The sequence below is a fragment of the Dipodomys ordii genome, unplaced genomic scaffold (genome assembly GCF_000151885.1).
Source record: "Dipodomys ordii isolate 6190 unplaced genomic scaffold, Dord_2.0 Scaffold215, whole genome shotgun sequence".
Lineage (NCBI taxonomy): Eukaryota > Metazoa > Chordata > Mammalia > Rodentia > Heteromyidae > Dipodomys > Dipodomys ordii.
The window spans coordinates 354,288-380,325 of record NW_012267431.1 but is presented as its reverse complement, the minus strand read 5'-3'; the positions used below and the strand labels follow the sequence as shown (position 1 = coordinate 380,325).

The window sequence follows — 26,038 nt, the reverse complement described above, 5'->3', positions numbered from 1 at the left end:
GAATGAAAACAAGAGATGGGCATTTTCATGTCCTTGCTGTGAGCATTTTATATAAACATGACAATCTTGCTTGTCTTCCATTCCATTGGATTGGAATGCTGGAGGATTATTCCAATCCAAGCATTATTGAAACAACTCAGTCTTGGTTTTGATTCAAAATCAGTATCATTTGTCACTAAATGGAGGTAATTTTATTCTTGCAGGTTAAATGGAAAATGTCATATGTACCATTTGAGAAATGATAAGTAAGCAAACAAGAACAGAATAGCATTTTAAAAAGAGTAAATTTGAAGGCTTTAGAGTTGGTGGCACATACTCCTCAATTTATATAAGGTTTCAGTGCTCTATTTGTTCTAAGCATCTAAAATAGTTACCATTAGTGCTATGAATTTTCTGCTAAATCCCTTATTTCTCATAGTTCTTTTCCAATCATAGAAAATTTTCATTTTAAACAAAACAGACTATTAAATAATTAGCCATTAAATTTTTAACTGGTTGGTCTTTTTTTTTTTTGTTGCTGTTGGTCATGAGACTTGAACTCTGGGCCTGGGCACTGTCCCTCAACTCTTCAGCTCAAGGCTAGCACACTACCACTTGAACAACAGCACCACTTCTGGTTTTCTGGTGGTTTATTCAAGAGTCTCACGGAGTTTCCTGCCTGGGCTAGCTTTGAACCATGGTTCTCAGATCTCAGCCTCCTGAGAAGCTAGGATTACAAGCTTGAGCCATTGGCTCAGCATTAACTGGTTGCTCTTGATAGGTGGAATATATTGTTCTCTATTTCTTAGAAGGCATCAATAAGCCTTTTTCTGTAGCCTTCATTCTCAAGTTTTAGGGTACATCAGAATCTCTTGGAGGACTTGTTAACTTCACCTCAGAGCTTTTGGAGTCAAAAAAGCACAAGAGCCTACTTGAAAAATAAACTAAAGCAAAACAGGGTGGGCATGGCTGAAGTTGTACAGTCTTGTCCTGGCAACTACAAAGCCTTGATTTCAAACACCACAACCACCAAAAGAAAAAAAAAGTCCCTGAGACTCTTTTCTCCAATTAACCACCAGAAAATTGGAAGTCGCACTGTGGCTCAAGTGGTAGAACACTCATCTTGAGTTGAAGAGTTAAGGTGCCAAGGCCCAGAGTTCAACCCCATGACCACCACCACCACCAACATAAAAGTCTCATGGACTTTACCACCCAGGCTGACTTTGAACCGTGATCTCAGATCTCAGCCTCCTGAGTAGCTAGGTTTCCAGACATGAGCCACCAGCCTCTGGCTATCACAACCATATGTTAGTAACGCTATCTGAGATTAAAGCGGAGGAAGGTGGATCCCATATTCATACAAATTGAGTTCAGTACTATTAACTCTTTTTTGTTGTCTTTTTTGTTGGTAATAATGGAGTTTTGAACCTAAGGTCTTGCATTTGTTAGGCAAGCACTATCACTCCAGTCACACCTCCAGCCCACATGTTTTTTTTTTATTTTTTGATTTGAGGTTTTGCACTGTTGTGTAGGCTGGTCTTGAACTCCTGGCCTCAAGTGACTTATGATTGCTATCACTTACAGTTGATAAATGCTTTGAGTTTTGCATAGTGAAAATAATACATCTAACACTCACTCAGGCTACTGACACCAGCATTTTTTACTATATATTGAGCCAAACATATTATTTTATATAATAGTCATGTGTTTTGATAGTAATCGTAATTTATTATTGTCCCTACTTTTTTCATTAAAAAAAAAACCTGCACCTTAAATCATTTCCCTGAATCACCATACCAAGTGAGTGGCAGAAAACAAGAGGCTTGTGTAAATAGAAAGCCTGTGCTTTGTACCAACATCCAGTATTGTCTCCATGAGAGAAAACTGAATTTGGCTCAAATATATCTTTGATGTGCAGTCTGGCCATACCTTTGTGCAGATATCACCCTTTCTTATCCTTCCCTTTCTAAATACACTTCATGACCCTTGCATCAAGAACAAAATTATATACAGTGGCATTAGAGTAGTCTTTGAATCTATGAAGGTGAATGAAGCATAGCTGTGAATTCACAGCAAAGCACAATACAATTTGCACAACCATTTGTTTTCTAGAAACAGATTTTCCATACTTCCCAGAGGGCAATGCAAGTCATATACATAGAGTGCCCCAGCTCCACTCAATAGCCTTAATACTGTTGGCCCATTCAGTCCATGCCTGGGACCTGTCAATTGTTAAATCTCACCTATACCATTCTCTTGCTTTTGTAGGATTATATCTGAGAAGGTAAATAGTGTTCCCTTCGTCCTACCTCGACAATACATTCGTTGTTCCAGCTCAGACCCTGAAGAGCCTGGCTTTGTCAATATCATGGAGTTGTCAGCAGCTACATGTTGCTATGATCTGGATGATATGGATATCATTTGGCTTGAAGAACTCAATCATGACCTTACAGAAATGGGTAAGTTGTTTTCTTATAAGTAGTAAGTTGATTCAAACCCATGATTTTTTTTTTCCTCAAAGTTGTTAGGACCTTTTAAATTTGCTTTCAGGTTGTTTTTTTTTTGCTGGTCCTGGGGCTTGAACTCTGGGCCTGGGCATTGTCCCTGAGCTTCTTTTGCTCAAGGCTAGCACTCTACCACTTGAGCCACAGTGCCACTCGGGTTTTTTCTGTGTATGTGGTACTGAGGAATCAAACCGAGGGCTTTGTGCATGCTAGGCAAGCATTCTACCACTAAGCCACATTCCCAGCACTTGCTTTCATTTTTTTCGCCCATCTATTTGTAGAATTTTCATCTGTTTTTATCTTTGATCTCATCTTAATGAGATATTCTTTCAAATGTATAATAGAATAGAGCAGTAATATTCCAATCTTAACATCCTTTCTCAGAAAGGTATAATGAGCAGATCAACAATGGCATGTAAGTTTCATGAGGTTATTCTTAGGAGTGGAAAAAGAAGGTAGATCAATAGGGGGTGGAAACCACAAAAAAGAAGGGAATAAAAACACTGACAAATGCAGAAAATCAGAATTAAGAGCATAATGATGGCCTACCATGTATTTTTGTACTTTAGGAAGTACATTATATCCAAAGATCACAATCATTACAATACTGCTTTTATCATGAAACTATCAGAATTTTGCCATTTAGATAAGGCTTTTCAAAGAAACTTCATATTTTGTAATAGTTCATTTTACAGAAAAGTTGTACATTCAGTACAGCCTGTATTCAGGTACTCATAAAATATTTTCAGTTTTCTTATATTACTGTATTACTTTGCCATACCATATTTATCAGCACAGGTAACTGGGTGCTGGTAGTTCACACCTGTAATCCTAGCCATTCAGGAGGCTGATTCTCCTGCCAGCCTGGACAAGAGAATCCATGAGATTCTTACCTCATGGATTAAATTAATCATAAAAAAAACTGGAAACAGCTGTGGCTCAAATAGTAGAACACCAATCTTGAACAAAAAAATCCAAGCAAGAACATAAGGTCTTAGTCAGAAGCCCCAGGACTGGTGCCCATGTACTTACACACACATAGGTATTTACCATTAAGTAAAAACTCTAGACTTTATTGAGATTCTGTTTTTTTCCCTGCTGACCTTTTTTATTCAAGATCCTATCCAAGACACTGCATTGCATTTAAGATTGGAAGAGTTTTTAAAGATGTTGCCTTTTTTCAGTTTTCTCTTAAGGGTACATGATACTAAGTTTAAAATAAATTTGAAAAATTTTTTTGATTTAGATTAATTTTGAATTAAATTCTTACTGTATATTAGTTGTCATACTAAATAATGTATAAAATGATATCCTTACAACAAATCATCACATTTAATATTTTTTATAGATAAGAACACTAAGCCCTAAAGAATATAAATAACCTTCAAAGTTGTGTAACAAATATGAGATACAGTTGGAATTTGAATACAAGTTCCCTTATAAATAAACACTTAACTCATAATTTTTCTTGACTGGAAAAGTGAAGCAGAGGCCTGAGTAATTTCTTTGGGTTCATAATCTTTTATGTTATCTTTAAAAAATTGAATAGCATTGGTATTTTAAAAGCCAGGTTAGAAAACAGGCACTGGTGGCTCACACCTGTAATCCCCTTCCCCTCTCTCCTCTTTCTCCTCTCTCCCCCCTCTCTCACCATCTCTTCTCTTTCTCCCCTCTCCCCTCTTTCCTCTCTCTCCCTCTTGTTGCAGGTTTTGCACTCAGGGCCTGGGTGCTGTCCCTGAGCTTTTTCCCAACAAGGACTCTACCACTTTGATCACAGCTCCACTTCCAGATTTTGAGTGGTTAATTTGAAATAAAAGATTCATGGGGACTTTTCTGCCCAGGCTGGCTTTGACCTGCGATCCTCAGATCTTAGCCTCCTGAGTAGTTAGGATTACAGGTGTGAGCCACCAGTGCCTGGCTTTTAACCTGGCTTTTAAAATATGAATGCTATTCAATTTTTTAAAGTAAAGATAACATAAAAGATTATCCAAAGAGAAATATAACAGCTGGGTGTTGTAATCCTAGTTACTCAGGAGGCTGAGTTCTGAGGATCACAGTTCAAAGCCAGCCCGGGCAGGAAAGTCAGTGAGACTCTTTATCTCTAGTTAACAACTAGAAAATCAGAAGTAGGGATGTGGCTCAAAGTGGTAGAGTGGTAGCCTTGAGCAGAAAAGCTCAGGGACAGCACTCAGGCCCTGAGTTCAAGCCTCACAACCAACAAACCAACAAAAGAGTCAGGTTTGAAAAGTGAGTATTTCATATGTATAATTATGTACACATAGTACCTAAATCTTGCTTTTTATGGCTTAATACATTTGTATGACTATTTCCTTGTATAATCATTAGATGTGTTTATTGAAACCAATTTTCTCAGAGAATCATTCGTATCCAAATAAGTATATAATGTATTTTATGTCACAAACTAATATTCAAAATTACAAAGCTTGACTATTTCCTTCCACAATTGAAATATGAGAGTTAGGAGGAGACTGGCTGTGGTTTAGATAGAAAATTGAAAGTATCAGTAAAAAAAATTTTAAAGAAACACAATGAAATGTATTTCTCCTCTCATGTGTCAATCACTAATATTGTTATAGGTAAATGTTAGAGAAGCATTATTTTTTAAAAAAACATTGAAATCTGATTGTTTGAGAGCAAAGATAGTGTCAGCCTTTAGAATCCTGCAATGAAACCCCACTTGTTTATAAAAACTAATATATTCTTTTTTTAAAAAAAATGTTTAAAATGCAATGCACCAATGGCTCATGCCTATAATCTAGCTACCCAGAAGCTGAGATCTGAGGATTGTGATTCAAAGCCAGCCCAGGCAGGAACATTTGTGAGACTCTTATCTCTAGTTAACCAGCAAAAAGACATAAGTGTAGCTGTGGCTGAAATACAACTGGCCTTGAGCAAAGAAGCTCAGGGGCAGTGCCCTGAGTTCAAGCCCCAGGACTGGCACAAAAAATGCTTTAAATAAATGAATCCAATCCTTTCCTGCTCTAGGCACACAATAGGTGACTTGGTAATAATAGTTGACTGATGGATTGATTGTTTGTATTTCTACACAGGTCAAGAATCAGTTACTGAAACACTTATGGAAAAGGTCATAGAAGCCCTGGAACGTCTTTGCCATAAACGCATGAGCCATGCTATTAAGACAGTGGAAGGACTAGACATAGAGTATGATGAAGATGTGGTCTGTGATGTGTGCCATTCTCCAGACAGTGAAGAAGGGAATGAAATGGTATTCTGTGATAAGTGTAACATCTGTGTGCATCAGGTTAGTAGGATTGGAATCCACCACCTCCCCATGGTCAGCCTTTCTGAAGCTCAGTGATGATATCTATCGCCCATATCAGATAGCAATGTATATTTAAGGGTAAAAGTAAAACTTTGGCTAGTTGTTCTTCAGTATTTCCTCTGGAAACAATACTTTAAATCTCTGAGATTTCTTAGCTACTAACTTTCTCACTTGGCTAAACCCAAATCTTTAGTTTGTTACTTCATATCCAAACCATTGGAATTACCTTGTTGATTTTTCCAAGGAGTCCCATGCTTCCTGCCTGGGAGTATCTGCTCTGCCTTAAAATCACTGTGATATTATTGGTTTATTCCTATAGGTAGTAACCTTGATTTGTTTATACTTCATGTCACATTGGAAAGCTACATTACTTATCTTGGTAACCCAGGCTCTTCCTATGCACTACTGTCAGGCAACTAGCCTCACCCTGTGATTTAAGAAGAAATCTAATGGGCAGTCATGTGTGTGCGTGCGTGCATGCGTGCGTGTGTGTGTGTGTGTGGCTTGACCTAGGACCTGGGTGCTGTCCCTGAGCTTTTTTGCTCAAGGTAGCACTCTTAACACTTTCAGCCACAATGCTACTTATGTTTGTTTGTTTGTTTTCCTGGTAATTAATTGGAATGAGTCTCAAGGACTTTCCTATCCAGGCTGGCTTTGAACCAACATCCTTATATCTCAGCCTCATGAGTAGGTAGCATTATAGGCGTGAGCCCCATACCTAGCTTAAAATATTATCTTAACCCCTTAGTTTTACACACAATGCAAGAAAACAATATATAAATTTATCTGTTATTCTTTCTATCATATTGCCTAATAATATCAATGTTACTGTTGCAAGACTCATTTCAGTTTTCTTTCCCCACAAGTGTATTGATGAATATTGCTGGCACTGTATTGTCCTAACTCCAGCTGTCAAAAATCTACATATCTTCCAAGATCAAGTTCAAATCTTTTCTTAAGTGAATCTATTGTGTTGTGTTCATATTATTACTTTATCTAGCAAGCACTGTAGGTATTCAGCATCATTCATGAACCTGGACTATACTGCATGCTGAAGACAATCAGTGATGAAGAGGCAGACATGCTCTCTGCCCCCCCCCAGGAAGATCATAGTCTGGTGTAACTACTACAAGGAATTGCCAATTTAGCATAGTACTTCAAGGGGTCGTTTTAGATATAAATTCATGCTACTATAGAAATGCATAGAAGGGAATGAAGGTCAAGGAAAATTCCCAGGAAGTGGCAGCCCTACCAAATCTTAATGACCAAAAGGAGAGGTCAGGCGAACCAGCAAAATATGTTCAGGCAGATAGGAGAACACAGTGATAGCAAGTAGTAAGAGTGGGATAATCATGTCAAAGACACTTCTGTTTACTTCATAATGGAAAGGTGGAACAGGGAAGGCCTGAAGACTGAGGACAGAGAAAGGCAAAGGGAAAACATGTGAAGGATCTTCTAACAAACTACTGAATATCTTTTTTTCCTATCAACCCTAAAAGATAGGATTTGTGATTTAGAAAAATAATTATTTTAAAAAAATGAAATGACTAGATAACATAGGAGAGAAAGAAATGAACCAGCAGTTGACACTTCAACTCCAGGGCTACCTAACTTATTCCTTTGTATGTCAAAAGTATTCAGAATTTTCTGTGACAAATTTCTTCATTTACCTGTGTCCTTTAAAAGTGTGAATTTTGAAAGTTTATGAGTTCCATCAATTATTGGCACTTAAGACACACTTTCAGTGAGAGCAGAAATTCTTTACCATTTAACTACAAACTTAAGTATTCAATACATTTCACAGTCCCTTCCCTGCAATTCCAAAATTAGAAAGCGTTTAATGACTACACTTTTGCCTGAAGTTCTGTACCAAAACTAATTTGTGAACATCAGAACTAAACCAATATGAGACCATTTATATTCCTTGCCCATTTTGTTAAAATACTATTTTTTTGAGAAATGCTAATGTGTTTGATTATGTTATACTGCCTTTTATCTCACTGGTAGTATACCATGCTACTGTTGCATATGATAAAATGTGATCAATTCTGAACTTTCCAATGTTTATCTTCAAAGGGGTTTCAGATAAATGATTGTATATCTGTAGTCGGCTTGAGGGGAATAGGGTAAAGGTTGTTTATATATTCTGCAATTCCCTATTACATCTGGGACACAATGTAATGAAGAATTATTTTCAGATTTTTTTGTTTTAAAAAATTTAATGTAGCATAATTCTCCCTAATAGCATGCTTGTTCTTTAAAGCATCCAATAATGACTATAGACAGATTCAGATTATTCCCCTGTACATTCATTTGGATTCTAAAGAGCTATGTAGGTTAGAACTCCCTCTGTTGACTGAAAAGTGACAAAACAATTTGGTAAAAGGCCAAAGATCTATCCCATCTGAAGAGAAACCACAGTATCATCAAACAATTTGGAAGATCTCGTTTACTCCCTAATAGAAAAGGGGCATATTGCCATCTGAAATTATTGAACAAATTTTTCTTCCTTACCATATCTGGTGCAATGTTTGTTCCTCATTGACAAAGATACTCTCACAGTCAGTACTTTAGAAGTATACCAGTACTTTGAGATTTTAATATTCCACTAAAATTTTTTTTCTTTAAAAAAATTTGAGGGATGGGAATGTGGCTTAGTGGTAGAATACTTATTTGATTCCTCAGTACCACTTAAACAGAAAAAGCCAGAAATGGCATTCTGGCTGAAATGGTAGAGTGCTAGCCTTGAGCAAAAGAAGCTCAGGGACAGTACCCAGGCCCCAGGACTGGCAAAAAATGTGAAAGTTAAGACCATCCAGGTCTCTTTCATACCCATTTTCTACTTAGCCAAAATATTGCACAGTTAGATTAAAAGTAGAGTTATATTTGCATGAAAGTATGTGCTCATGGTTTATAAATATAACACTTGACACTGAGTTTATTAACGCCCTGAAATTACATGTAAAATGTATGCCTATGCAGTTTTCTTAAGTTTAAGCTAGCTGTGGAAGGATGACAAAGGTTTGACTACACAGAGTTGACCAGCTAGCACAGGGAAACTACCTAGACAGACACACAGACATGAGAATTTAAGTGGCCAATTACAGAGGAAGAGGCCTACTTGTCTAAGTTTGGGTGGGCTGGGGAATGGGAACCAATAGCACAATGTTAGGACATGTGGGTTTAGGTCAGAAGTCAGCAAACCTTAAAGGGTCAGAAATATTTCAGCCTCTGTTACATAGATTTTTTTTTCTTTTTACCACCCTTTAAGATATAAAAACAAATCTTAGTGTTTGCTTTGCAAAACAGGTTGAGGGACATAGCCAGTACTACTATGGATGGGGGAAGAGGTAGATGAGAGCAGAAGAAATCCCTGAAGGGTTTTGATGCTGTTCAAGAATATGAAATCTTGCATTTTAATAGAGGAAAGATAGAAGGTGTGAAAGTGGAGGAAGAGACTTTAGAAATAACCCGAACATGGTGTGATGAGAACTTAGGTGAAACAGTAATGGTAGTGGTGGGGATAGATGGTAGAAAGTAAGGTCAGAATCTCTGGACTACTCTAGAGGGAAGAATAGCAAACACCCGGCCACTGGATGAAGGTAAGTGGTATTCTAATCCAAAAGTTTCATCTGGATGATCTGAAGGGAACATGGCTAGATATGGAAAGGAGTTTGGAAACAGTAGGTTGCACGAGGGGCAGGGGTGGATAGATATGATGGTAACTATTCTAACTTGTATCTGATGGGGGTGGGGGTGAATCTCCTAGGGCCTACAGAAGTTCTGAAGCTGCTATGTTGAATCAGTTGGCGATGAAAGATTTGCTAGATTACAGAGAGAGCCAACTGTCTTTTAGGTTTTGTCCCAAATATAGTAGAACAGTAAGGAAGGAAAGATGAGTAAAATTGGACATAGGGAAATAGAAGTCCAAAGGACTAGTTGATGGGCATGGTTTAAGTGGTAGAGCATTTTCCTACCAAGAGGAATAACACTGGCACATTTTCCAAACTGTAATCTCCTATCTCATTATTTTTTTATTTCTCCAGTTTGATTCCATAAAGAATTTTGAGGAGCTTCCAGAATTCATGAATTATTGCAATTAGTATAATATTCTATTCAAGATTCAATCCAATTCCCCTTTTCTTCAACTTGAAGTAAAAACTACAATTTGCTGAATGATGTTTATGCACTGGGCACTATTAAGCCCTTTAAGATATTAGCTTATTTGCTTCTCAGAAGTTTATTTCTTAATATATTTTTTCTTGATCATGACCATGCAAGACATGTAGAAGTTGCTTAATAAGTGTTTAGCTTGCTAATTATAATGTATAAACATGGTAAAAAGTTTAGAATACAAGCCAACTAAAAAGATCTGTATCTTAGATGACTGTTGAGCTAGCTGCTGAGAGTATCCCTTCCTAATCTTACTCTATTGTCTTTAAAGACAGTTCTTAGGAACAGATATACTAATCTTCTTTGAGATACTGAAAATTGTTTTTTTGACTGCTTTTAAACGAATCCTGGAAAGAAGCTTTTTGGGCTTAATGTGCCTCTCTCACAATAGTGAAGGGTGCTGTTTTCTGCATCAGAGCAGATGTATGTGTAGATGTCGACTCTTCTCTCTCCTTCTTATGTCTCCAGGCCTGCTATGGTATCCCCAAGATCCCACCAGACAACTGGCTGTGTAGTTCCTGTGTTCTAGGTATTCGTCCAAAGTGTCTATTGTGTCCAAAGAAAGGTGGAGCCTTGAAATCTACCAGGAGTGGGAGTAAATGGGCTCATGTCAGTTGTGCTCTATGGATTCCAGAGGTAAGAAAACATCCCAGACTAATGCTGTTTTCTCCAAGGTCTCCTCCCTCAATCCATCATTCCCATGATGTTTATACCTACTAAGATAAGACTTAGCATGGAGATGCTTCCTGCTCACTCATGTTTGTAAATGCATGTTTGTATATGCTTCCACTTAAGCTAAATTAGATGTCTCATGGATGCCAGAGTGTGTATATGTGTGTGAATAAAATATATACATACACACACACACACACACAAACCTACATACATGCCGATTGCTGTAGCTGGTACTCCCAGTGATGTTAAAGTCTTGTAAAAAAAAGTAGAAAATAGCAGGATACCAAGCTATTTTGTTCCTATGGCTCTGTAGTTTGAAGTCTGGTGTTGTGATACCACCTACATTACTTTTTTTTTTGCCTAGAATTACTTTTGCTATTCTAGGTCTTTTGTTGTTCATATGAAATTTTGGATTGTTCTCTCAAAATGTCAACATCAGGGCTGGGAATGTGGCTTAGTGGTAGAGTGTTTGACTTGCATGCATGAAGCCCTGGGATTCCTCAGTACCACATAAACAAAAAACCCAACAAAATAGAAGTGGTGCTATGGATCAAGTGGTAGAGTGCTAGCATTGAGGAAAAGATGCTCAGGCACAGTGCCCAAGCCCTGGGTGCAAGCCCCAGGACTGGCAAAAATCCCAACATCAATTGGATTTTGATGAATATTGCGTTGAATTTGTATATCATTTTTGGTGGTATGGCCATTTTCACAATATTGATTCTACCTATCAATGAACATGGAAGGGAAGATGGTGGCTCTCTCACAGGTAGCCCCACTACGTGTCTCTGACCAAAAGAAGATCTAGGGGCACAGCCACACGTTACCTCAAGAGATACACTCCAATCAAAATCTAAATACCTAAAGACTTTTTCTACTACAAGAGGACTATCCTAACAGGCAAATAAGGAAAGGGAAAAGAGAAACAGTGAGCTTCTGCACCACAGGGCTCCGCGCCACGCCGCACTGTGAGTTTCTGCAGACTTTAAGCAGAGGAGAACCCAAAAACTGAAGAAAGCTTTTAACGCTAGACCCACGGAAAGTGAGGAGGGAATCTGGTGAAGACCTCCAAGTCTGCCAACGGTCCCCCACCCCAACCTGTTCCCCCCAGGGCAGATACAGGGAAGGAGCAAATCCAGCAATCCTGCCATTACAGTTGCCAGAAATTGGCACCACCGGGTAAGCCCCCAAAGTCAGCCCATGCCTGCAGCGCTGGTGGGATCCTCGTGGGCCCCCACCAACCCAGCAAAAGGTCCCCAGGTAATCACAGCCACAGCCAATCCATCCCTTTATGCTTTATGGGCTGATCGCCCTGCCAAGTGGGCACTCTGCTGGGACCTGCTCCCTCCTTGGGTGCAGACCCCAGGCTCTCACAGCCAGTGCATCACCAAGCTGCTGCAGGCATCTCCACTGACACACCTAGCAGCCTCAGGGAGCCACCCCCAAGGCTGCCTGCTGCTGCCTGCCACCTCCCACTGCATCTGCTGCAGACCACCATGTCCCCTTGCAGTCCACACCAGCCTGCCACACCAACTTCCACCCGGTCCTCCCAGAGCCAGGACTCCCCACGCCACCACAGAGGAGACCCTTCAGCATCAGCAGAGCCACCCCCCCACCTGGACCTGCCAACACCCTGACTCTCTGAGAACCTGCCAATTCCATCTTACCCATCACAGCACAGGCTCTGTGGTCCAGCTCACCACCAGCTACAGACGTTGTGAGTAACCCAACTGGGTCCACTTCCTGGGGGTGGCAATTCCTTGCGGGATCCCAAAGCCCTCTGACCCAAGCCCCCTTCCAAAAGGGAGGGATCACACCAGAACAGAACATGGACATAAGCTCTGTTCCTAAGGCTCCTGTGGCTACCTGGGAAAGCCTGGGAACACAGTTCCAGGCCTAGCATAGCAGTCTACAAACCTGAAACCCCCAAAACTCCCTGCCACCAGGCCTGAGAGTGGGACTATAGATAGCAGGCACCCTCCCCCATCAAAAGGTCATCTGCTCCCAACCATGCCACAAGGAAAGTGGACTACTGCAAGGCATACAAGGTTCTATCAGGAATCGGCTCTGAGGACTATGGGGAGACTAAAGCTCCCCCAAAGAACCTGAAAAACACATTCTTTAGTTTTTTATTGTTTTTGTTTTGTTGTTAGTTTTTATGTCTGATTGTTTGTTGTTTGTTTTTATTTCTATGTGTTATTTATGTGTATTGTGATTTAGGATTTGCTATTCCACTTAGTTTCTATTTTTCATTATTATTATTTCCTAATTTGTAAGTATTTTTCTTCTTTCTTTTTCTCTCACTCTCCCCTTCTCCTTTCTCTCCACATTTACTACTACTCCATCAGAGCTACCCTGTCTAGTTCTGTACACAAAGTAAGGCCTCCTTCTATGTGTGTAAACAATAATTACAGGAGTTAACAGATTAAGCGACTTTCCAATAATATCTGAACAATCTTTTTCTAATCTCAGCAAGTCTCCAAAATACACTTACATATAACTTCTTTTTCTTATCCTAACCTAGATCTCTAAGCTACTCCCTACATAACCTTTCTTCAAATTCTATTCCACCTCTTACACTCGGTAACAAGGTCTTTATTCTCCTCCTACATATACCCCTCCCCTAAGCTGTTCTTACCCCTCTACCATCATTATGCCCAAGTTCTCTTCTGAAATTAAACTCATATCTCTCCAATCCTAACCCTTCACTTCTCCATCTGCTCTAGCCCATTGATCCCTAAAAGTTTGTATCTGACCCAACTTATAGCTAGTTCTATATTTGACTACAAAATTGGTTCCATTTGATTATTTTGAGTACAAGAGACACATCGTGTTAACTCTAAGGAGCAGACTACCTATCAGGAAAACCCAGATTGTCTCAAAAGTTACAACTATACGTAATCTCAACCCTGAAGCCACAATATCCTTCTCCAAGAAAAAGAAAAAGAGAGCTAAATAGGAAAACACCTACCCGTAACTCTGAAACCCTAAGATCTGTACATCTACACGAAACCGGGTTGGCTCCAGTCCTAAAAGACTGTCCTACTGTTGTACAAGTGTGGTTCTTGTTTCCAAATGGGTAGAACTAACCGCAGAAACACAAGAAATATGGCCAATCAACAAACCCCAACACCATCTTCACATAAACAAGCTACATAGCAGTCCCAGAATGCTAGAGGATAATGCTCAAGATAGATTAAAAGCATGGCTGGTAAACCAGCTGAATGAAAAATTGGATGCCCTGCATAGGGCTGTCAGAGAACGGGATGAGGCCAACTAGAAGCTAACAGATGACTTCACAAATAAAAGATAAAGGAACTCCAGCAGAGGGAGAAAGAATCTAATAAGAAGATAGGAACACAGATAAAGGAGTGGAAGGAGAAGTCCGAAAACCAACTCCAGTAGGTAAGGCAATATATTCAAGACAAAAGAAAATTTTAATAAAGAGCTGGCCATCATTAAGAAAGACCAGCAAGAAGGAAAGGTGATAAACAGCAAAGTAAAAAACCTTGAAAGTAGAATGGAGGAGGTCGAAGAGAGAACATCAGAGGCTGAAGACAGTTTAGTCTTCATAGTGAAAGAGCACACAATTATTCATAACAAAACTAAGAAGCATGACAGATCACTGCAGGAAATACAGGATGTATTCAGAAAGCCTAATTTGAGAATTATAGGTATACAAGAGGGCCTGGAAAGGAAAGCCAATGGATTAGGAAATATATTCAGTAGAATCTTAGCAGAGAAATTCCCAAATATACAAAAGTACAAGCCCATCCAGATATGAAAAGCTTTTAGAACCCCAAATAGACCAGACCAGAACAGGTCATCCCACCGCCACATTACAATCCATACAGGATCAATAGCCACTAAGGCAAGAATTCATAAAGCTTCCAGGGAGAAGAGAACAATCACATATAAATGTAACTCAATCATAATTACCTCAGACTTCTCAGCAGACACTATAAAAGCAAGGATGGCCTGGAAAGATATATGTCCCGCCCTAAACTCAAATAACTGCCAACCAAGAATAATCTACCCAGCTAAGCTTTCATTCATAGCAGAAGGACAAATAAAAATCTTCCACAGCAAGGAAAATCTGAATTAATAAATTGCTACTAAACCAGCTCTACAAAAAATCCTCAAAGATGTTCTACATATAGAAAACCAACAAGAACAGAATATAGGAAATGAAGAAGTCCACAAACAGAGAAATATGTAATCACAAGAACAGCTAAGGCGCAGCTTTCTCCCCGCCAAAAATGGATAAAATGGTAGGGACAGACAAACACCTCTCAGTCCTAATCCTCAATATTAATGATCTTAACTCTCCAATTAAGTGACATAGATTGTCCAGTTGGATCAAAAGGCAAGATCATTCGATCTGCTGTCTTCAACAGACAAACCTTGCCCACAAAAATAAACATTCTGAAAATAGAATAAAATCTATCAAGCAAAAGTCCCCCATAAACAGGCAGGAGTTGCAGTCCTAATAGCTGATAAAATAGACTTCAAGTTAAAAATCAATGAGAATTGATAAAGAAGGTTACTACATACTAATTAAGGGATCTCTTCTTCAGGAGGATATTACAGTTCTAAATATCTACTCACCAAATAATGGAGCATCCAAATTTACCCAAGAAACAATACTTTACCTCAAATCTCACCTAGATCCAAAGACATTAATTGTTGGGGACTTACTACACCACTATCCCCACTAGATAGATCAACCCAGCAAAAACTCAGCAGAGAAACCTCAGGTCTTAACACCTGCATAGATCAACTAGACTTAACAACTAACAATTTAATGAGGCATCTAAAGCTCCTTGAAAAAGAAAAACAAGCTAAACACCAATCCAGTAGATGGAAACAAATAATTAGAATTAAATCCGAATTAAATGAATTAGAGTCCAAAAAAAACTATAGAAAGAACAAAACAGAGATGATTCTTCGAATAAATTAATAAAATTGACAGACCCTTAGCAAATCTTAGGAGAAAAAAAAAGAGAACACACACAAATAAACAAACTCATAGATGAGAATGGAAACATCACTGCAGAAACAGCCAAGATTCAGAATATAATAAGGGGATACTTCTCAAACCTTTATGCTAATTAATTTGAGAATCTAAAAGATATGGGCAAATTTCTAGCAAATATTGACATGCCCAAACTAAGCAAAGATGATTTAAACCAACTTTAAAGACCCATATCGAACATCGAAATAGAAGCAGCAATAAAAGACCTCCCACCCAAGAAAAGCTCAGGACTGGATAGATTTACAGCTGAATTCTACAAGGCATCCAAAGAAGAACTCACACCAATACTCCTCCAACTCTTCAATGACATTGAAAGCAAAAATTCACTACCACACTTCACTATACCTTTTTTTTTTTGTCAGTCATGAGTCTTGAACTTGGTACCAAACTTTTTTATGAAGCCAGCATAACCTTCATCCCAAAACCAGGCAGGGACTCATCAAAGAAAGAGAACTATAGGCCCATTTCTTTGATGAATATTGATACAAAACTTCTCAACAAAATCTTGGCCAATTGACTTCAACAACTTATCACAAAAATCATATAACACGATAAAACAGGATTCATTTCAGGGATGTAAACCTGGTTCAATATATGCAATATCATATAATTCATCACATCAACAAGAGCAAGGATAAGAACCACATGATTATCTCAATAGATAGAGAAAAATCATTTGACAAGATCCAATACCCCTTTATGATAGAAGCTATGAAAAAACTAGGAATCCATTGAACAAAAAGGCTATATTTGACAAACCTACAGCCAGCATTATACTCAATGGTGAAAAGTTAAAGCCATTTCCTCTAAATTCATGAGCAAGACAAGGATATCCACTCTCTCCAGCCTCTTTAACCTAGTATTAGAATGCCTATCTAGGGCAACAAAACAAGATGCAGACAGAAAGGGGATCCAAATAGGGATAGATGAAGTAAAACTCTCCCTCTTTGCAGACAACATGATCTTGTATTTAAAGAACCCATGGAGTTCACTCCCAAGTTACTTGAGCTGATCGGAAACTTTGGCAAAGTAGCAGGGTATAATATTAACCCTCAGAAATCAGTGGCTTTCCTGTATGCCAATAATGAGAAGAGCACAGCTGAAATTAGGAAAGCAATCCCTTTTGTAATAGCCCCACAAAAAATAAAATACTTAGGAGTTAACAAAAGTGGTGAAGGATCTCTATGACAAAGACTTTAAAAACCTGAAAAAGGAAATTAAAGCAGAACTAAGCAAGTGGACAAAGCTCCCATGCTCCTAGGTTGGGAGGATTAACATCGTGAAAATGGCAATACTGCCAATGGCTATCTACAAATTCAATGCGATACCTATCAATATCCCAACCTCATTCTTCAATGAAATAGAAGAAACAATCTAAAAGTTCATATGGAACAATAAAAGACCCCAAATAGCAAAAACAGTCCTTAATAGAAATAACAGTGCTGGAGGAATATCAATTCCAAATTTCAAACTGTATTACAAAGCCATAGTAATCAAAACAGCATTGGTATACCAATGGAATACTACTGAAGACCCAGAAATAACCCACAGACCTATAGCCATCTAATCTTTGACAAGGGAGCTAAAGAAATAGAATGGAAGAAAAACAGCCTTTTCAGTAAATTTTCCAGGCAAAATTGGTTAAACACTTGTAGAAAACTAAAACTAGATCTGTATATATCACTCTTCACCATAATCAACTCCAAATGGATCAAAGACCTCGGAGTCAAAGCAGACACTCTGAAAACATTACAGGATGGAATAAGAGAAACCCTAGGTCACCTTAGCACGGGTCCAAATTTTCTTAATAGAGACCCAGAAGCACAACAAATCAAAGAAAGGTTGGACAAATGGGATTGCATGAAGTTGCAGAGCTTCTGCATGGCAAAGGACATAGCTAGCAAGATCAATAGAAAGCCCATGGATTGGGAGAGGATCTTCAGTAGCCCTACAATGGACAAGGATCTCATATCTAAAACATACTTAGAACTCAAAAAACTAAATCCAACAACAAATCCTCAAAAAACAAATGCTTGATTAATAAATGGGCTAAAGACTTAAAGAGAGACTTCTCTGAAGAGGAAATGAGAATGACCAATAGACATATGAAGAAATGCTCAAGACAACGTTGAGATTACACTTACCCCCGTTAGAAAGTCTATAATCATGAAATCTAGTAATAACAGGTACTGGAGGAGATGTGGCCAAAACAACCGTACTGCATTGTTGGTGGGAGTGTAAACTTGTTGAACCACTGTGGAAAGCAGCATGGAGGTTCATCAAAAGGCTCAGCAATCCTACTTTTCGGCATTTACCCAAACAATCAAGTGAGGTCATATCAAGGCTACCAGCACAACCATGTTTATTGCAGCATTATTTACCATAGCTAAGATACGGAACCAACACCGATGCTCCTCAGTAGATGAATGGATATACAATGGAATTCTATGCCTCCACCAGAAAGAATGACATTGCCTCATTTGTTAGGAAATGGAAAGACTAGGAAAAAAATACATTAAGTGAAGTAAACCAGGCCCTAAGAAACATAGGTCCCATGGTTTTCCTTGTTTGCAACGACTAGTACATGTCTAGCTCAAGCAGAGAAGGTCAAAGACTATGTACATATGACCATATGAGGTAATATTAAGCAAAATATACCCCAAGACAGAGACACAAGTGTTTTTTTTTTCTTTCTTGCTAGTGTTTTTAATGTACTTACAATGTACTATGTGATTCTTTTGTTTCTTTTGAATGTTCTCACGCCACGGTAAAAGTGCTGTTTTCACTGGATTTGATGCCGGTGTTCTGCATCTTGTATATATATTTTTGTAATTTGAGGAGGACAAGGATATTGCAGAATGCTTAAATGGGGGTGCAGACTGACCCATTGTGATGATGAGATGTACAGGACACTATGTTGAAAACAAACTTCAAAATGTTGGGGGGGCAGGAGGTGTTGCGGAGGTGGGGAGGGAAGTGATGGTAGGGGGGAAACAAAGGAGGAGGTAATAATGCTCACTATGAAATACACTCATTACCCTACTCATGTAACTGTAACCCCTATGTACAATATTTTACTATATATATATATATATATATATATATACATGTGTGTGTGTGTGTGTGTAGGTGTATAGGTGTAGAGAGAGAGAGAGAGAGTTTGGCACAGACATCATGAAACATGATGTATAAGTTGTATCTACTTTCTTTCAAGAGAAAAACAAACCTAGAAGCAAAAGAAAGTTGCACTGTTAATGTCATAAGAGTAAATAGCATCATTCATAAATTCATGAGGCAAGAGTAGTTTTCTGAGGTTTTCAATATAGATACTGGTAGAGAGATCCATGAAAAAATAGGGTACTCAAATATTCTTAATGGAATTTTCTCTTCATAGAAAGTTTCTTCTTACTTGCTAAATCAATTCTGTAAATATTGAGAATATTTCGGAAGTTCTCAAAAATAATCATTAAAGTAGATTGCTGGTAAATTCCCACTTCAGTGTCTGTTCTGCACACTCTCAAATCAATATCCTTTACTGCAAGTCTTTACTAGCAAGTAGTCCAGGGGAGTGTTTTATATTCACTTATCTAAATTAGATTAGTCTAAGATGCAAACTTTCCCAGAATTGCCTATACTCAGCATAAAATGGTGAAATACTTCATTCCTTAAAATTTGTAACTGAAGTACTATGCCAAGAGTACATGGCCACATCTTGATGTGGAGCAAAACAGCAATTTGTGGCAGCAGTAGCAGTGACTGCCATAGGCAAGTAAAATAATGTGTGTATCATTGTCTCTGGAAAATTCATTCCCTCAAGGAGAGGGAAATTCTTGAGAATGTAATTTTAGAATACTCAGACTACCACAATTCTTATGTCCCCATAGTAGATCAAATAGAATTACAAGGTAACTGTCTTTCTTAGAAGCTTTCAAATTAATCTAAATATTCATCAACAAATGGTCAGTATAACAATTCAAGTAGATTACCAGGTAGTATTAATTCAGGAATTGTCTATGTATGTAAATCTTTCCAAATTAAGATAACTCTTTTAGGTAATCCAAGTGGTATTATACATGTGTTTATATGGTGTTAAGATTATTGAGAAAGGGGCTGAGAAGTTGGCTCAGTTATAGAGTGCTTTCTTCACATGCATGAGGCCCTGGGTTCGATTCCTTAGCACCATGTAAGCAGAAAAAAGCTCCTAGAACTAACCAACAACTTTGGCAAAGTAGTAGTGCAAATAGGAATAGTTCATTTTTTTCTTTTTCTCTGTGAATCTCTTTTATCTTGAGTGTAGAGAATGGACATCCTTACTTTGTTCCTGATTTTAAGGAAATGGTTTTAGTTTTTCACCTTTCTATGTGGTATTGGATGTTGGTCTGTCATAAATAGCCTTTGTTGTTTTAAGGAATGTTCCTTCTATTTGTACCTTCTCCAGAGTTTTTTTTTTTAAATGAATGAATGTTGCATTCTGTCGAAGACTTTTGCTATATCTATTGAGGTAGATGATCATGTGATTCTTGTCTCTGTCTCTGTTGATATGGCCAATTACATATTGATATGAGTATGTATAACCAGCCTTGCATCTGTGGGATGAAGACTACTTGCTCATAATGTATGATTTTCTTTTTACTTGTTTCTGGATTCTGTTGGCTAGTATTTATTGAAGTGTTTTACATGTGTGTTCATCAAAGAAATTGGTCTATAGTTCTCTTTTTTGTTGGATTCTTATATGGTTTTGACTCTGAAATTGCTTCCTCTGTTTTCTTCATGGAAAAGTTTGAGGAATACTGGTATTAGTTCACCTTTAAAAGTCTTATTAGAATTTACCAGTGAATCCATCTGGGCCTGGGCTTTTCCTTGTTAGAAGACTTCTGATTACCTCTTAAATATCATGTGTTATGGGCTTGTTTAACTGGTTTATATCTTCTTGGTTCAGCTTAGGCTGTTTGTATGTCTCTAGAAATTTGTCCATTTCTGCTAGGTTTTCCTTCTTTTGAGTATAGGTTCTGAAAGTAGTCCTTCATAATCATTTGGATTTCTTGGATGTTCGTTGTAATGTTTGTTTCCTGTGGCATCTCTGATTTTATTGATTTGAATCTCTTTTTCTTCATCAGTCTTGCTAGTGCTCCTTCAATTTTATTTTTTTTTCAAAAAACCAGCTTTTTGTTTCATTGATTTTTTTTTTGGTCCAGTCGTGTGGCCTTAACTCTGGGCCTGGGCGCTGTCCCTCAGCTCTTCAGCTCAAGGCTAGCGCTCTACCACTTGAGCCACAGCACCACTTCCGGCTTTTTTCATTTTGCTTATGTGGTGCTGAGGAATCGAACCCAGGGCCTCTGACATGCAAGGCAAGTGCTCTACCACTGAGCCACCTTCCCAGCCCCTGTTTCATTGATTTTATGTGTAGTTTTTTTAGTCTCTATGTCATTGATTTCTGCCCCAATCTTTGCTATCTTTTCTCCATCTAATAGTTTTGGACTTGGTGTGTTCTTTCTCTAGCATTTTTTGTTGCCTCATGAGGTTATTTACTTGAGCTGTTTCTGTTTTCTTTATGTGTGGGCTTACAGCTATGAACTCTCAGCAATGCTTTTGCTGTATCCCAGAAGTTCCATTGTGATGGGCTGGGAATGTGGCTTACTGGTAGAGTACTTGCCTACCATTGATGAAGCCCTGGGTTCGAAACCTCAGTTCCACTTAAACAGAACAAGCCGGAAGTGGTGCTTAGCTCATGTGGTAGAGTTCTATCCTTGAGTTAAAAGAAGCTCAGGGACATTTCCCAGGCCCTGAATTCAAGCCTCAGGACTGGCAACAAAAGTAAAATAGACCCAAAGATCAATGGAATAGATTAAAAGGCCCAGAAATAAGGCCATACTCTTACAGTCATCTGATATTTGATAAGAGAACCAAAAACATGCAGTGAAAAAAATACTCTTTAATAGTTGGTGTTGGGAAAACTGGGCATGCATATGCAGAGAAATAAAAAGTCTATCCCTTTTATCATCATGCAAAGATATCAATTAGAGTGGATCAAAGACCTCAACATCAGACCTGGAAAGTTTTTTAACTGCTACAAGAGAGAGTGGGACAAACATTAGAACTTACAAGTATAGGTAGAAACTTCTTGAAAAGAGTCCTAGGGGCACAACAGATAGGAAAGAGACTTGACAAGGGGTACTCCATCAAAATAAGTTTCTGCACAGCCAAGGACATAGTTAGTAAACTATAAACAAAGCCAACAGACTGGGAAAATATATTTATCAGCAATACATCAGTCAAAGGTCTTATATCCAATATATATAAAGAATTCAAGAAACTAACCCCTCTCAAACCTAATAAACTAAACACTTAAATGGGCAAGGGAGATAAGGAGAGACTTCTCAGAAGAAGAGGTAAGAATGGCAAAGAAACATATGAGGAAATGCTCAGCATCTCTAGTCATAAAGGAAATGCAAATCAAAACTACTCTGAGATTCTATCTCACCCCAGTTAGATTAGCCAACATTGTGAGTTTGAGTGACAAATGCTGGCAGGGATGTGGGGACAAAGGAACCTTATAGCACTGTAGGTAGGAACATAAACTAGTACACCCACTCTGGACAGCAGTCTGGAAGTCCCCCAAAAAGTCTGTTTATAAACATAGACTTTCCTTGTGGCCCAGCCATAACCACTATTAGATATCTACCCTGAACATCATGAGCCAGCATATGCTAAGGACACCTGAACATCCATGTTCATTACCACACTATTAACAATAGCCCTGAATTCAAGCCCTATGACCTACAAAAAAAATTAAATTCAGCAAACTTTCTCAAAGAGAAGCATTTTCTTATGGCTCCTAGTTCCCACTTTCCAGTACCTTTTGAACTATTCTAGGTAGAACTTGTGCTAGTTTGGCCATCTTTGATGGTTATTCACTTTTTAACTTGTTTCTCGTAGTCGTGCCTATATTTGTAAAATTATGTGAACTCTATTTTTCATATAGAAAAGAGTTTGTCCATCTCTTTTTTTAAAGTATCCTTTGCTTTTTATCACTATCCTAAAAACCAATTTCACTTTGGAGCTACTTTGGCTGAGGGTGTAGAGTCAGCCAATAGTAGTTAGTGGTTTGAAAGATTGGCTTTGACATGTTATCTTTATTTCTACTTATATGCTATAAATTCTTCCTTACATAAAATTTCTGCTGTTTTCCAGCAATTTTAGGCTTTATAAACCAAATGTAAAGAAATATCACTGCACAGTTTTTCTCCTTTGCTGATAAAATGAATCAGCAAGGAACATGGCACCATCTCTAACATATGACAAATGTTATAGGATTTGTGAATTTGAATTCTTTTCCTTAGCCTTCTCTGATTCCTAATTAAGCATGAATGTCCTTGATGCATTGATAACCATGCTTAGTGTACATTTTTACCCTTTCATCCCATATGTGAATCATTTGCATTTGTGGACATGATTGGAAGACTTGAGAAATGGTTAGAGATAATGTTTTATTTATTCTTGGTTCCATACTAACCTTGCAAGATGGGAGCTTACCTCACTCACTGTTGTGATGTTCTGAGCCTCCTGTATAACATCATTTGTGGCTTATGAAAGGAACTTCTGCAATGCCTTAGTTCTTTTTGTTTTTTTGTTTGTTTTTTGCTGGTCCTGGGGCTTAAATTCACGTCCTGGGTACTGTCCCTGAGCTTCTTCTGCTCAAGGGTAGCTCTCTACCACTTGAGCCACAGCACCACTTCTGGGCCTTTCTGATTAGTTTCTTAGAAGTGAGAGTCTAATGGACTTTCCTGCCCAGCCTGGCTTCAAACCACAGTCCTCAGATCTCATTCTTCTGAGAAGTTAGGATTACAGGAGTGAGCCACTGATGTCAAGCTTAATTATTGTGTCTTATGGTGGTATTTTATTTGTAGGTCAGCATTGCTAGTCCTGAAAGGATGGAACCGATCATAAAGATATCCCACATACCACCCAGCAGATGGGCCTTAGTTTGCACCCTGTGCAAGTTGAAGACAGGAGCTTGTATTCAGGTAAGTCTCCATGAAAAACCAGATTGGCCATACTTACCCTCCCAGTACAAGTGTTTCATTAACCAAAAAATTACTCAAGAGGCTTCCCACTCACACCTAGAGTGCAGTGCAGCTAATGGGCCCCTCTGTTGAAAATTTTCCCGTTTCCCTCTGATTCTTTGCCCTCCTCCTAGCTTCCCTCAGATGTGCATACATACACACACACACACACACACACACACACACCATATATGTGGTCATATATGTGGTCATATGGAGTCATTTAGAAATGATATGACAAATTGAGTGGAGGTCCTTTGTTTCTTGAGTCCTGTCTACTTTGTTATATCTCCTTACATTTTGATTTAACACCCACATATTATTTGTTCTAGTTCCATCCATTTCCCTGTGAATGCCATTATTTTGTCCTTTCTAATGGCTGCATAATAGTCCATTATATATAGGTAACACAATTTTTGGATCCATTCATCTGTAGTGGGGCATCTGGTTGTTTCCATGTGTTGGCTATTGTAAACAGGGCTGAAATGAACATGATGGTGCATGTGTTCTTGTGTCCTGGTTCCTGTTGCTCAGTGTAGATGCCTAAGAGTAGTATGGCATAGGGGAGGTTTATATTTAGCTTTTGGAGGTACCTCCAGACTGCTTTCCAAAGTGGTTGTATTAATGTACATTCCCACCAGCAGTGCAGTAGGGTTCCTCTTTCTCCACATCCCAGCGAGGCTGAATTTAAGATGTAGGCCATTCTGACTGGGGTAAGGTGGTATCTCAGGGTTGTTTTTATTTGTATTTCCTTTACGTCCAGGGATGATGAACATTTCCTTGTGTGTTTCTTTGCCATGTTTATCTCTCTATAGCCCCCTTGCCCATTTATTGATTGGTTTGATAGATTTGGGAGGGATTAGTTTCTTGAGTTCCCTGTATATAATGGATATTAGACCTTTGAGATAACATTTTTATCAGTACTAAGGTTGAATTCTACCACTTAAGCTTCCAGCTCTTCTTGCTTTAGGTTATTTTTCAGATAGGGTCTCTCTGGTAGCTGGGACTGCACTACCATATCTGGCTTGTTTATTAAAATGAAGTCTCACTGACCTCCCACGACTAACCTTGAACTGCAATCCTCCTGATCTCTGTCTCATGAGTACCTAGGATTACATGTATGAGTCAGTTACCATGACTGGCTTTTCTTTTTCCTTTTTTTCTTTTTCTTTTTTACAATGTCATTATGTAAAACCCAGGACTTCATACATGCTAGACAAGTACCCTACCACTGACCTATCTTCCCAGTCCAAACATCAGAGTATATGGAATTTCATTTATTCAAGATAATAAGGTTATAAGCAATAGGCATTAAAAAGCATATTACAAGATGGTTACATGCCATAAAAAAGAAAAATGTGGACCTCAGTAGAAAGATAGGAAATGTGAGGCAAGGAGCATGGGTTATAAGTTTAAGTCAAGGTGGTAAGGGTAGAGTCTATCTTGGAGCTAGGTAGCATTTGAGCAAAGATTGGAAAGCAAGATAAAAAGCAATATACATGTTCCAGACAGTAGAAATGCTCCAGACAGAGGGAGGAATGGTCATTGAAAAGACTATGAGATATGAGTGCCAGCAAGATCAGAATGTGATATGTGGAAAGAGAGAGTCAAAGAGATTACATGGAGGGTGGCTTATTGGTTAGGGAAAGGGACTAGCAGACTTACTATATGCGACCATATAGCAAATATGTTGGGCTTCGTGAGTTGTATAGTCTTTCACAACTACTCAGCACTACATTTTCAGTACAAAGGCGGCCACAGATGATACTTTAAACAAAGGAGCATTACTATATTCTAACTGGCTCTATTCCAACAAAACTTAAATTTCCCATGTTACAAAATATTCTTTTGACTTTTTTTCTTCATTATTTAAAAATGTAAAAAATGTTTAGAATTTTTTTCTTTTCCTTTTTTTTTTTTGGTTGTGAGACCAGGACTCAAACTTGGTACCTGATGCTTTACTGGTGCTCTACCAACTGAGCCACATCGCCAAACCTTGGGAAAAAATTTTAATTTTTATGTTGTTATTAAAAAGGTGATATACAGAGGGCTTTCACTTACTTAAGTCAAGGCAATGAGTACATTTCTTTTTGGACACTGTCACCCCTTCCCTTACTCTGAGTTTTTCCCTTTCATCCCTACCCACAATTTATATAGTTCATGTTCAATACTGTGTCTAGTGAGTACCACTGTTGCATTTGTTTGCCATTTGTCCCTCCATTTCTGTGTGGAATTTTTTAATGTAAAAACTGAACTGTAAACATAGCTTATTAGTAATTTGCCTAGCATGCACATGGACCCAGGTTCA

General features: G+C 38.4%; 1 protein-coding gene across 1 annotated transcript in view; it reads left to right on the top strand.

Annotated features, from left to right (window-relative positions):
• LOC106000286 (protein Jade-3-like) overlaps positions 1-26,038 on the top strand; it is a 58,374-nt gene that overhangs the window by 21,762 nt on the left and 10,574 nt on the right. The window contains 4 exon segments of the mRNA XM_013035531.1: positions 2,248-2,438; positions 5,555-5,766; positions 10,429-10,596; positions 23,575-23,691. Of these exon segments, the coding sequence (XP_012890985.1) occupies positions 2,248-2,438; positions 5,555-5,766; positions 10,429-10,596; positions 23,575-23,691 (688 nt within the window).